This window comes from Haliotis rubra, unplaced genomic scaffold (genome assembly GCF_003918875.1).
Source record: "Haliotis rubra isolate DU_JTF1 unplaced genomic scaffold, ASM391887v1 Scf3, whole genome shotgun sequence".
NCBI classification, from domain to species: Eukaryota; Metazoa; Mollusca; class Gastropoda; order Lepetellida; family Haliotidae; genus Haliotis; species Haliotis rubra.
The window spans coordinates 1,928,733-1,942,446 of record NW_025766968.1 but is presented as its reverse complement, the minus strand read 5'-3'; the positions used below and the strand labels follow the sequence as shown (position 1 = coordinate 1,942,446).

General features: G+C 38.4%; 1 protein-coding gene across 3 annotated transcripts; it reads left to right on the top strand.

Annotated features, from left to right (window-relative positions):
* The first annotated feature begins 1,739 nt into the window (after positions 1-1,739).
* Positions 1,740-13,101, top strand: LOC124282409 (flocculation protein FLO11-like). 3 transcript variants are annotated; one of them, XM_046718391.1, is made up of 5 exons: positions 1,740-3,154; positions 3,338-5,841; positions 6,942-7,167; positions 8,127-8,270; positions 9,241-13,101. In XM_046718391.1, the coding sequence occupies exons 1-5, from the start codon at positions 1,870-1,872 to the stop codon at positions 9,393-9,395; spliced, it is 4,314 nt and encodes a 1,437-aa protein (XP_046574347.1). In that variant the 5' UTR covers positions 1,740-1,869; the 3' UTR covers positions 9,396-13,101. The 3 variants fall into 3 exon arrangements, with proteins under 3 accessions (XP_046574347.1, XP_046574346.1, XP_046574345.1); XM_046718390.1 differs by having other exon boundaries at positions 1,740-5,841; positions 8,133-8,270; XM_046718389.1 differs by having other exon boundaries at positions 1,740-5,841.
* Positions 13,102-13,714: the final 613 nt, after the last annotated feature.

Genomic DNA, 13,714 nt, shown 5'->3' with positions numbered 1-13,714 from the left:
AGATTCAAAGAAACAGTCCTGTGGACAAGAATGGACAGATCAAGTAAGTTATTTGTCATTTTAGCAACTGAGTTTGTTACCTTTGCGGAGAACATTATAACAAACGAATGTGAAGCAGCGTGGGTTGGAGGTGGTAGGGTTAAAAGTGTTTGCTCGTCACGCCGAAGGCATGGGTTTCATTCCCCACATGGGTACAATGTGTGAAGCCTATTTCTGGTATCCCCTGTCGTGATGTTGCTGGAATATTGCTAAAAGTGGTGAAAAACCATACTCACTCAGCATGTTTTGTATATTCCCAAGGGGGCTGATAATGAAATTCCCCTGCACACTTCAATGACAAGGGTAATAATGTAGCATGTTAAACATGCACATTGTAAACTTTTGAAATTATTTGCTTTTGAGAAGACATTTTGCAGACATGATCATGGATACATAATTAGCATTTGCATTAAGATGTTTACCGAATTTATAGGTTTTGAGTGGCCTGTATCATTCAAATGAAGGAGTAATCTGTGAAATTATATTCTATGTTACAAATGTATCACCTTTATGTATCACACAAGCATCTTACTGAGTTCCAATTGCTGTTGTTTCAGAGTTGGAGACTATGTTCTGTCCATCAACAACACCACACTGACAGGGCAGTCTGATGCCAGAATACAACAAATTCTGCGACTTCTTCCTAGAGGTTTAGCTAAGATTGTTGTATCAGCTGTACAACCATCTGAAGAAGACTGCCAACATTGTAAGTGTTTCACCTAGGTCTTTTACCCACTTACCCACTATTGATGAATATTATATGGCGCTCAAAATATCAATTTAAGTAACTCAACCAAGTCTAAATACCTTTCATTTATTCTGAATATCTTAAATAACTGAATATGTTGATTGAAAGAATCATCAATAATCTGTAAATATATTAGTCATGTAAAAGAGGTTCTATCTGAAAATATTACACATAATGGAACAGACTAAGCATGGAACTAGAATAATTATAGCTGCCAGTGGCCTACAGACTGTATCTTTCCATCTGATATGCTGTTATTTATGATTTCATCACGTCCAAATTTACCTTTCATATTTACTATAACCTCTGGGGTAACAAAACATCATTTAGATCAAAGCCAAGGCTAAATATTGTTTAGTGATCAATAAATATATCATAGGTATCTACTGTTTAATTATGAATCATTATATTAAAATGTGATACTTCTACTTGTTTTCAGCCACTGGAAAATCAGATACCCTCCTTACATCTGCTGATAAACCCGCTGGACGCACATCCCCTTTTGGTGTCAGGTTAGGTGCAAAGCCCTTCAACACTGATGAAAGCAAGTCAGCTACAGTTACTTCCCCTTTAACAAGAGACTCTGGATTTTTCGAGTCAAAAAGAAAGTCTTCCTTGTCACGGCAGGACAAGCAGCCAGCTGCAGTGGACACTTCTGAACAGCCTGCCCATGTATCTACAATAGATGTGACAAAGAAAGTGGTGGAAGTGAAACAGGGAGAAAAGAAACCTGATGATAAGCATGTGTCTACCATAAATGTTGTGAAGTCCACAGAAATTGTTACCGACAAGAGTGACATACCCCTCAGAGAAACATCTTCAACCAAACTTGCGAAAAGTACAACAGAAACCTCAACGACAGTAACTGAGGTGTCTGTTGACTCTGGTGTGAAGTCACAGTCACACATCCAAGAAACTGTTGAGACAGTGCCATCAGCAGATAATAGGAAGGTTGAAATAACAACTACAGTTACGGAGACTGAGGTTGAGATGGAAACTAATCCTCCTGTTGCTGCTGAAAGAAAACAACAAAAACTTGAACCTTTGAAGTACCAAGGCCTGTACCAAGGCAAGCTACGCAAATGGAGCAGAAGGTTGTTGTCAGTGAAGAGGAAAAGCCAGCTGTTGGTGAGCGAATTGAGTCTATAAGCAGTCCTGTATTGAAGAGCCCTCCCAAGGTCCCACCTAAACCAAAGGCAAGAGCATCTTTGACTGATGCAGCTGCTCCTCCAGCACCAAAGTTTGAGGAGACTGTTGTCAAAAGCCAGACAGAAGTGAACGAAACTGTGAATGTTGACACCAAACCCAAATTTGTTTCTAATATTTTGGTAGAAAAAGAATCTTCTCCACCGAGAATATCAACGAAATCAATGGTAATGGATGAAATTGATGAAGGTGTTGTTCCTGATATTAAGGCAAAGCCTCATGAGAAGACCCCTCCACCTGTGCCACCTAAGCCACGACGTACATCTTCTGCTAGCTCAGATGTATCATCCGTCATATCAGATGACTTTCACATAGAAAATGAAGTTGAGTTTGGTCAGAGAAGAAGGAGACGATCATCTGCTAGTTCTGAAAAATCCACAGCATCTGTCAAATCTGATGGAAGACCTGAAGAAACCTATGTGCCCAGAAGAAAAGATGAGCATGCTCCAGAAAAACGTTCTGTCAAGGAAAAAATGGCTGCCTTTGAGGCTTTCCAAAAAGTCGATGAAACTGACGTCTCAAGGAGATCATCAAGCAGTTCTGTTACATCAGTCAGAAAGATCTCTAGCTCAGGTCAAGGACACGAGGTTCCTGCACTCAAAACTGTTGACCCTCCCAAACCAAAAAGTAGAACTGATCTTGTGTCATCTCCAAAGAAGAATGGGCCTGAAGAAGATGGTGTGTTTATTGTATCTCGTATATCTATCAAGTCTCAAGTTCAATCCGACAACAAGGAGGAGAATTCCTCACCTGTGTCTCCTACATCACCAACATCTCCAAAATCGCCCGATGGTAAGGTGAAAATAAATTCAGCACTAGCTCCTAAAAAGCGGACAGGACTCTCAGAGCCAAAGACAAAGCCTGAGCAGGGTCATTATCACCATGCTGTTCCCAAAACCTCATCCTCCATCTTCAAGCCAACAGGACTTGAGCGACTGAAAAACATTACTGGTCATAACACTGATAGTGGTGAAGTTGCTCACTCATCAAGTCCAGATGGAACATATAAAATTGGCCAAGTCAAAATGAATAATGCTCTATCTCCTAGAAGAATATCAACAGGGGAACCACCGTCTCCAGTTGGACTTAAGTTTGGTTCTTCTGCCTATAAACTGCATGCTGGAGATGGAAAAAAGATAATGTCAACATCTAAATTGTCAGGTAAGAAATTTGTTAGCACCAAAGACACACACAGCAATAAAGAAGACACCACTGCACTTGTTACAGCCAAATTTGTGCACATAACTGAGCAATCTGGAATTGACACTTATGTCAAAGACAGTTCTGCATCTTCACTTGAAGCACCAAGTTCTCATTCAGTTGTTAAATCATCCTATGTTACAGATCACGAGCATGTTGATGTTTCACAAATTGTACCAGATTCAGCACAAGACACAGCACAGCAAAGACAGGGACACAGATCCATCAGGGGTGTTACTGAGGATGTGTCCACAACTGACAACACTGAGTTTTATGCTCAGAGTTCAATGCCAGATACACCGCTGCACAAAGATGTTACATTAAAAGTTGACCTAAATTCAGGAAGTTTGATTATTGATGGTGCCACAGTGAAAGATTCAAACACTGATGAAACAGTAGGTACAGATAGTGCTGAGAATGAAACTGAAATTGACAATGTTAATTTCAAGACTGAAGAGGTTAAAGAACAAATTACTGTCCCATCAAAGAAAATAGACTATGAAGAAAAGGAACCAGTTCCATCTAAGCAAGAAACAGTGACAACTGCAATACAGGAAGAAGTGCCTAGTCCTGCACACCAGGAGGAAGTGTTGACCTCTGAACAACAGCAAAACGTTTTGACTCCAGAGCAGCATGTGGAGAAGTTAGTAGATGGAAGTAGTGGTTTTGCTGCAAAGATTGTGGCAGCTTCCCTCGAAGCAGCAAAAGAGCAGCTGAAAGTAGAAGCAAAGGTCAAGGTTAACGAACCTTCAGATACCGTGCCTGAAAATGCAGAAATTCAAATAGCTCCTGTTCAGGCAGCTAGTGCAGAAAGGGTGACTGACAATCAGGCAGATGTACCAATAAAAACATTAAGAAATGAAAGATCTAAACATGATCAAGATACACAAAAACAACAGCCTGTGTCTAAAAATGAAATCAAGGTAAATATTGAAGAGGAAGTGACAACAACTGCTTCAGCAACTGTTTCAGCACCACCAAATTCAGTAGATATAGCGGATGAGGATGAGCTTGAAACCAATGCATCTGAAATAGTGGCTGCTACATTAGAGTCTGCTAAAAACCAGCTGGAACATGTTGAACAAGCAACTGTTGTGTCATCTCCCTGCCCCTCTCCCCCACCCTTGCCAGGCTCAGCACCTCCTCCACTACCTTCTGGACCTCCTCCTCCAATCCCAACAGAAGAGCCTGCTGATGATTTGGTAGAAACTGATACACATAGTGTAATGTCCAGAACGGTTACTGAGGTAGTAGAATCAGTTCCTGTGTACATCCCAGAACCTGAAGTCAATGTTTCAGTCCAGCCTGAACTGAAGAGCAAGCTTAATGATACAGATGATGCCCCACCTCTTCCTCCAGGGCCCCCACCACCAGGACAGACTCTTCTGGGTGGTGATACAGATGTACAGTCAGTGGAAGTGACAGCTGTGGCATCTACAGACATCAAATATCAACCCAAACCTAAGTCTAGAACCACAGTTGAGAAAACAGAGGAAAACAATGAATGGGTTGAAGAGATTGAAAAGGTTGCAGCTCAAGAGTCTAAATTTGATTTGTTGATAAATTTTGATTCTCAAAAAATGCCCAAGATTGAAAATACTGCTACCCTGATTGAGACCCCATCTTCAGATACCGATTCTGGTGTCAGCTTGCAGATGACCTCTCCAACATCTCCTAGTGCAATAGAGAACGGTGCTGTGGAATTGCCAGGTTCTTCAAATATATCTGATTCAACAACTACAGAGGTGCAGAGTTCTCTACATAATACAGTAAAGCTGGTATCAACATCGGTGGAGCCTGTAGTAGCTTCATCTGTGAGTAGAAATGACATTGAATCCATGACTGAAACTGGTCCAGGATCTCTTCAAACAAGTTCTACTAAAACTGTCACTGTGCAATATAGTTCAAATATTTCTTCGCATGAACAAGATTCCTTTAGTTCTGTTGATTCACTGCATGATAACACACCTTCAGTTGTGCCAACCAAGACCCAAGTGTCGGTCACTAACACAGACTCTCGTGATAAAGAAATTCCTGCACCTGTGTCACACGAGTCACAAGTTTCAGCATCCACCGAAATCTTGTCTGATTCCAGCAATGCTTCTATCTCCCAGGTATCAAGCTCCCGAGAGTCATCTCCAAGCGACGCTCTCAAAGATTCTAAATCATCTCGCTCTTCATCCAGTAAAAAAGTATTTTCATCTACTCCAACTAAAGATATTGCTAACAGTCAACATTCTGTTTTTGAACCAGATGTTTCAAGTATCCAGTTTAATTCAACAAAGGTAAATACTTCTAGAAATGAACCGCAAACAGAAAGACTGTCATCTTCAAGTGTTCTGAACAAATCTTTAAATGTATCGACCAAGTCAAGGACGTCCTCAACCAGTGGAAACAAACGGAGATGGAAGATGGTTATGACTGGTGGGGATGCAGTGGATATGTCCATTTCAGATCTGACGAAAGTCTCTGATACAAGCCTCATCTCAAGGGATGAACTCTCCCGTATGATAGACTTAGCTAATCAGAGAATGGATAAGACAGGGATTTCTTTGGAGGATGAAATTGTAGTTGTGGTTTTGACAAGGGACAATCAAGAGCAGGACCTTGGGTTTGAACTCAGAGATGGTATTCTCAGATCAAAAGTGGTGAGTAATTATTTATTTTACAAACTAGCATTAGTTACATACAGGGATTTACAGAACGCGAATTCCTGCATCCTATACCCATAAAAATTAACACTGGACGCAACAAAATTTATTAGCGCATCCACAGGGACACAGTAAAAGTCCAAATACTTTTTTGTAAACATTCCAATCAACTAACAATAAGTTATCACTGAGTTTACTACTAGCTGGGTTATGGTATCATTTGCAATTTAATTACTGTAACAATGTGATGATCATGATACACAATACAATAACAGTATTAATAATAATATTTAAGTGTCTGGAGCCCCCATTTTGTAGTCCAGGAACTAGATTTTCGAAGCTCTCTTAGCGCTAAGATAGTTGTAAGTTAATATATGGTACGTACGACTATCTTAGCGCTAAGAGAGCTTCGAAAATCTAGGCGCTGGGATCCCTGAAAATTAAGAGCATGATTCCCAGGGACCCTCAGATACAGGACTCAAGGTAAATCCCTGTACATATGACAATAAGGTCTCATTAATGTGATGTTCATGAGGCCATCAAATGTATACCGAGTTATCCATGTTTTATGTTTTGAATATAATTTTACCTCCATGACAATAAATGAATACAAGACACTTTGCCAGAAAATACTCATATATATGTTAGATACAATTTAGTGCTTGCTTACAAGCATGTACCCTTAATTTGGTGACTGTACATACACAATAAGTTTGATATTTCTGCAAACAATCAATAGGCTGCAATTAAAATAGAAAACAGATTGACTAATTTGGTACCTCTACTATCAATATTGTACTTTCTCTAATGACAATGACAACGACAAGTCTAAACTGCATATGGAAACTTATGTATAATTCCTGAAAATGTCATTTGGTCAGTTTTAAGTCTGGATAGAAACTGAAAAAGGTGGAAGCTGTGTGATGTTTAGACATGGAAACTTTGCTTGTGGTGACAACAATTGGAGGCACCAAATGTTACTATTTTGATGATTAAACTTTGCTTTGATACACAAAAATACATACATACATAATTTTAATGAAAACCAAAAAATAATCCAGAAAATAATTGTGAACAATCTTAATTTTGGTGTTTAGGTGTGCGGATTAAAGTCTGGGGGCCTTGCTGAGAAGGACCAGCGTCTGCAGCTCAAGGACAACCTGTTGTCGGTCAATGGTAGCTTGGTTGATGACCTGTCAGCGGAGGAGGTGATGAAGCTGCTGAGTCAGCCCAGTCAGCATGTGACGCTGGTTCTGGCTCGAGAGGGCACCAACACCAGCAGCAATGGAAAGACTACAGCAGACACCAGTGTCAACGGAAATGGTGAGATAAGCCCACATTCATGTGAGTGAGTGAGTGAGTGTATTCTACTTTCACTAGTATTACACTGACTGAGTTTGGTTTTACGCCGCTTTTAGCAATATTCCAGTAACATCACGGCGGGGGACACCAGAAATTGGCTTCACACATTGTGCCCATGTGGGGATTCGAACCCGGGTCTTCGGCGTGACGAGCCAACGCTTTAACCATTAGGCCACCCCACCGCCCCACTAGTATTACAGCTTGAGGTGTACACAAGGTGGGGGATTAAACTAGGACTTTAAACATGTCAGTGAACATTTTAACCAGTAGGCTACCGATATGTTTTCAGACAAATTTCATTCAGTTATGATTATTGGGTTACTTCTAAGGTTATGGGTGAAATAATAACCGCCAAGCGAGTGGTTCGCTGTGATAACCACCTCGAGGGAACCGAGAGGTGGTTATCGAAGCGAATCACGAGCTGAAGGTTGTTATTTCGCATATACCACAAGGTCAAAAACACTCTTATTTAATAGAATTATTATTAAGTGCAATGTACAGATGTTACAACAACAAAAAATTTAAAAAATACACAAATGTTGTAAAAAAATCTTTTGGGAATGGCACTGTATTTAGTTATTGATGATGTTTCCAACAAAAACATTGAGGTGGAGGCATAGGGTTGTCAAACCCGATCTGCAAAGGGAAAAGTTCTTCTCGAGGTGCGATACCGGGAACAAGGTGAGGCGTGGTTATATAGTAACCGACCTCTCGGAAAGGTTGGTTATCTGATAACCAACCCCTTGAGAGGTCGTTCATAAAAATTAATCACCTCATATATTGACTCGATAATCAACCCACGTGGTATATAAGGTTAAAACACACCAGTGCAATTTCAGTGTCCATATTGTGGGCAAGGGTGGCCCAATCTTCTCTGCTGCACTTCTTTAGTTTTAATACAATGAGCATGTTTTCCCCAGGAACAGAAGCCCCCGTACAAGAAGGCCCAGGGATATTTGAGGTGGTGATGAAGAAGGGGGTCACAGGTGTTGGCTTCTGTCTGGAAGGAGGGTTAGGCTCACCTAAGGGCGACATGCCCATACTCATTAGAAGGATATTCAAAGGTAAGACACGACACTCTGGAAAGCCCCAGGCTGTATCATGCCAAAATGTGTTAAAAATAGTACTTGCTGTTGCCCTGCCTCCCCAAAAAAGTCTGTTTTAACCGACCTACCCCATCCATCCATCTAACACCCGGACCCCAAACCCTATCCAAATCAATAAAGTCAATTTCATGACTGGAATGCATTTCATCATTTTCATCCAAATCGAGTATGATATTTTCATGTTTTTCAGTGTACGTAGGGCTAAAATGAATTGCATTGAATTGGCATAATAGGTCCTCACTGACCAAATCTGCAAATAAATAACATTAGTAATGATTTGATATAGAAATCTTTCAATGTTTCATCATAAGGCATTGTCACTACATGATATGGTACTCTTGAAGACCTCAGGTGCCTACCTGGTGCCACTATAAAATTTAAAAAAAGTGAAAAAAAGATTACAAAAAGCATAGGTTAGTAAAGATCAGTTCTAACCCCGATCTTCATGGACAAACTGTCAATAAAATGAGCACAATATATATTATTTAACTTGTCTGTAACTTAGATTGCATGCTGCAGATGAGAATAGTTGTGGTATGATGAGAGGTACATGCGTGGTCAAGGGGAGATAATTGCCATAATGTACAGCTCGGACATGGCAATGCCCCTGAAGATAAAGCAATTTCAAAGGAAATAATTGTAAACATGTACAGCAGCAGTGACATTATCAACTAAAAAAATATTTTTGGGGTTACATAATGTTGTAATAAAATTGTTTTGAAAAATTGTTGGATTACAGAAATGACAGAAGTGTTTTTTTATGGAAGCTGTACAGACAAATGGGTGATTTACCAGCTGATATACAGAGTTTGCTAAATTGCAGACTTAGCAAAATGTGTTAAGTGTGTAGACTTTGACATGTATAAAAACCTGATAAAAACAAAACAAAAAATCAGTTTGGGCTAACCCAAAATTTGACATTTTTCAGGAGGGCCTGCAGAAAAATGTGGTCAGCTGCGAGTCAAAGATGAAATCTTAAAGGTCAATGACACTGATTTCACAAACATGCGGCATTACGAAGCCTGGAACAATCTCAAATTTCTACCTGACGGAGATGTCCACATATTGATCCAAAGGAAATAATGCAACAGGCGTTATCTCCCTTCCGTGCATATCCAATGCCGTCTGTTTGTAGTGATTCAGGATAAAGATCAGCAGGAGTTATCTCCCTTCCACCGTATCTACCACCCAGCAGACGACACCTTCATTACTCTCGGTATTATTGAGAGCTCTGAGACCACGCTATCGCTGAGAGGAGCTTGGTGTTTTTCCTTCACCATTGTAATCCATCTACATCTGGTGCAAGTCGATGTAATTCGATTGCCTCCACAAGACTCAGAGATCAATACTGTGATAGTTTACAGTAGTCACGTGTAACACGCAGCTGTGACTTCCACCAAGTGTGGAAACGCGACTCGCCCTCCATACTTAAACCCACCTGTGGACAATTATCCTTTTCACATCATACGCCTGTACATGGTGATATTAGACAGTTACTACTGTAAAGCTTTACAAGTCATGTATATTGTATCTGATCCTATAAGTGTATTCAAAAGTGTGTAGTTTCATAAATTTCATTTTTTAAAACTTCATTTTGTCAGCATCTTTAAAAATATTGTATAAAATCAAGCATCAAGATCTATTTAAATATTAAGACAAAACTGGAAAGTCATTAAATTTTAACTCATAGATTTATGCAATATTAAGAGAACTCGTGTAAACATTATGCTGATATATAGTAAATAATAGAAAATAGTTTCACTGTTTTCTTATTTTATGACCCATCACAGCTACGATGTGTGTCTCAAATGCAGAGTGATTTCCAAACTAAAAGTACCATACAGAAAATATGAGCTACTAGAACCAAAATAACAATATTTACTGGCTGTATTGTGGCCTATAACAAATTAATACACTAGTGTTGATTCATTATGAATTAATTCATGATTTTGGCAAGAATCTCCTAAGGTATTTTTCACTGAATTCAAATCCCACTTGTTGAAATTATTTGACAACAATTGGTCAGTTTTATGTGATCAAGAGCCTGTCTATCAATAAACAACATCTGGTATAAATTTGCCCAAAGAGAAGTCAGATGTATGGAAAAAGCCCTGACTGAAATATTGTGTAAAATGTACATTTTCTATGAAGTAATTTGTCATGGTAATTGAAAACTCATTGGTATTATTTTTGCTTAATTCTATATTAAAGATATCCTCCATCAAATATGTTTCAAGTACACATTTCAAAATGGCCAACACTTTGCTTTGCCATGGTATTCCAATTATAACATAACAGTCCTGTGAAGCTTGCTTGATCTCAGAATCATTACCGATACTTTGCATACCCAAATTATGATGATGTAGCTAAACTTTGGGATGTTTTGACCACAATGTGCTGACTTAGAGGCCCTACAACTGACCAGCTGTTATTGCTTCTTTGTAAGTCCAGGGCAGAGAGTATTGATCACGGAGGCATATGTCAGCTTGTCTGGATTGCTGGTATATATCTGGCTGTGTCAACTGATGAGGAAATATACACTGGCCTGAACATCCTAAGGTTACAGCTATACCTATGTATCTATTACAACCTCGCTGATCTGTTTCAATAGTTCAAGGATTCCAGGAGAAAGAAGCTATATAAGCTATCTCTGATCAACGTTACATCTACTTTCTGTTTAAGTAATAAAGTCCTCAAGAAAAGGATTATTATGAATTTTTAATCCTAAGTGCTAATCATTTTTAAAATAGGGGCATGTGGAACTTCCCCAGCCATGTCAGAAATGGAGAATCTTCTCTTGTCCCCGAAAATAAGATTTTTGTGGGAACAGTTTCAAACTTTCAAATTTCAAATCACTGTCAATATTTAGGTGTTGTCCCTACACTTGAAGGGTGTGGTCCATACAGCTCGCTGGGAGGTCATTTCTGGAACTTTTGAGTAGTTCCTGTTCCTGCTTTGTGGGACTTACTTATCACAGATTACAGTAACCACACCTTGATAATGAATATATCACAAGAAATGTGTGTAAATAGTTAGTTAACAATACTTCTCTGGTAAGAGTTTTTATAAAAACCCAACCCAAACCTCAAAATGTCCTTTGTAATAACCACAAACATTTGTCATGTCGAGACTTATTCTCCAAGTAAGAATCATATATAAGATATTTATCTGGATAATGGGATATATGAAACGTACCAAAATATGAATATCATTGATATTGAATATATAATTTCATACCATAACAAAATTTTATAGTGCAGGATGGAAGTCTCAAGATACATTTTTCAAAATGGTCTCAGCTTTCACTGTGATGAGATTTAAATGCTAATTTAAGGTATGTTTTCATCTCATTTCACAAATTCTTCATACTTGGAATGTGCATGCTTAGGACAAACATATTTGGCATAGTTTTTTTATGTAGGTCACGATGACATGTATATAGACAAATATATGTACATAGGTCTCTGTTCATTGTTCTGTACATAGCATAGATGATGTGTTATATCTGTTTTATTGTCATGTTTCTTGTCAAGATGAATACAAATACTATCACCATGCTGTCCGCAGACAATTATCTTTTATTGTACTTAAGATAGAAATGTAACCAAACTAGAGTTGATGTGGGAACTACTCTGAGCATGGAATTGTTCTTGCATATCTTTTCGAATTCATTGTTTCATAAATTTCAGAGTATGATTAAACTGTGGACTAAACTCTGAAGTATCAATGATGTCATCACTTGTATTTAGGATGATTTTCTGTGTAACATTCTGATAGGGATGTATGTAGGTATATATAAACATTTATGTCCATGAGATTATATTAATGTCAGTGAGCTTTTTCACTTCTGTAAACTTCACCACAAAATTAAACTACTAAAACTATGAGGATGAGAGGTTAAAATCGGTCCCCAGCAACGTATGCTGGTTGCTAGGGGCAACGTTTAGTTGCTCACAATATTATCCACTGTGGTCATAGTTTTACGTGATTAGTTAAAGGCCAGCTTAAAATATTTGGAATAATGCTGCATTAAACAGCTGAGGAATATTCCCACTCACAATTAGAATATGCCCTGAATATGATCAGGTCATGTATTGACATTATAGTTTTTCCCTGTATAAAGTGATTGTACAGTTTTCCTGAATGTGGAATGTCACAGTAATCTTATTTCTCTAATCTAAAATGCTTCCTTCAAAACATATTTTCAATCAGCAACAACAAGAGTTGAGGAAGTTCAATAGAACTGATTTTGTAAAAAGTCCCAGTTTCAATATGTAGATATGATACTGATTTTTATACCAAATGACAATTTCACAATGTTAATGTACATAATCACAACCGAGATAGAGCAGGTACTTATGTTTCATCCTCGCTTTACATTAAAATGAGACCTTTTCATTCAGTATTTGAAACCTCTCACCAGGTATAAATCAGACTAAAAGGTCTTATTTTGATGAGATGGTTCAATCTTCCCACCTAATGGTGAGATGAAAGAATATTTTATTAATAGGCACACAATATTTGCTACTTGTCAGTGCTTTCTTATTGCCTGAAGACAATGTCCTGTTGTCCTATCATCTTGGAGAGAACTCCAGGAGCTGTAGCTGTTCTTGGTGGTAATGACTGTGTGTACCCTGTTTCCTGTGTAGTTTCAGTTCCATGTTCTATATTAAATAGATATGTGATGCATGTGTTTGCCAATTATTTTGTGTTGATTTTGTAACAGTCGCAATATGATTATTTATATTTATATTGTTAATATCCAGAAATAAAGAATTATTTCATTGTATTTTGGGTCTGTCTTTTCAGATATGCAAATGGTGCCATTCACTATTTATGGAGTACTTGGCATTTAAACAACAGTCTTTGAGAAATCTTTATCACAAAAAATTAATCACTTGTTCATCTGATTTTTATTTGTTTAAAACTGGGATTCTGTACTTCATATGTCAAACCCAAAGTGTACTTGACAGATGTAGATTTCTCCTTTGGCATTTATAAGTTGGTGTCATGAACAACAAGGGGAGTTCTATGGATATACAACTTTAATATAATATCAGCAATGTTTCAGTGTAGCTTCTAACAGCTTGATAAGGGTGTTAGAAGCTACACCTGTCGCTCATATTATATTAAAGCAGTTGTATATCCATAGAACTCTCCTTGTTGTAGATGTAGATTTGCGATTGTAGCAGTTTAATAGACGTGACAGGAAAATATTTCACCCCAGTTGCAGTGCAAACCGTGGTGACCAGAGGAGATGAACGCCATAGTAAACTATCCTAGGACCTTATTAACCTTACGATGTCACACCATACAACGACACGAGTCCTGACTGCAGCCTAAAACACTGCTCACTCACTCACATGTCTAATGTTTGGTTGGTATTTGTGCATCAAAGGTAC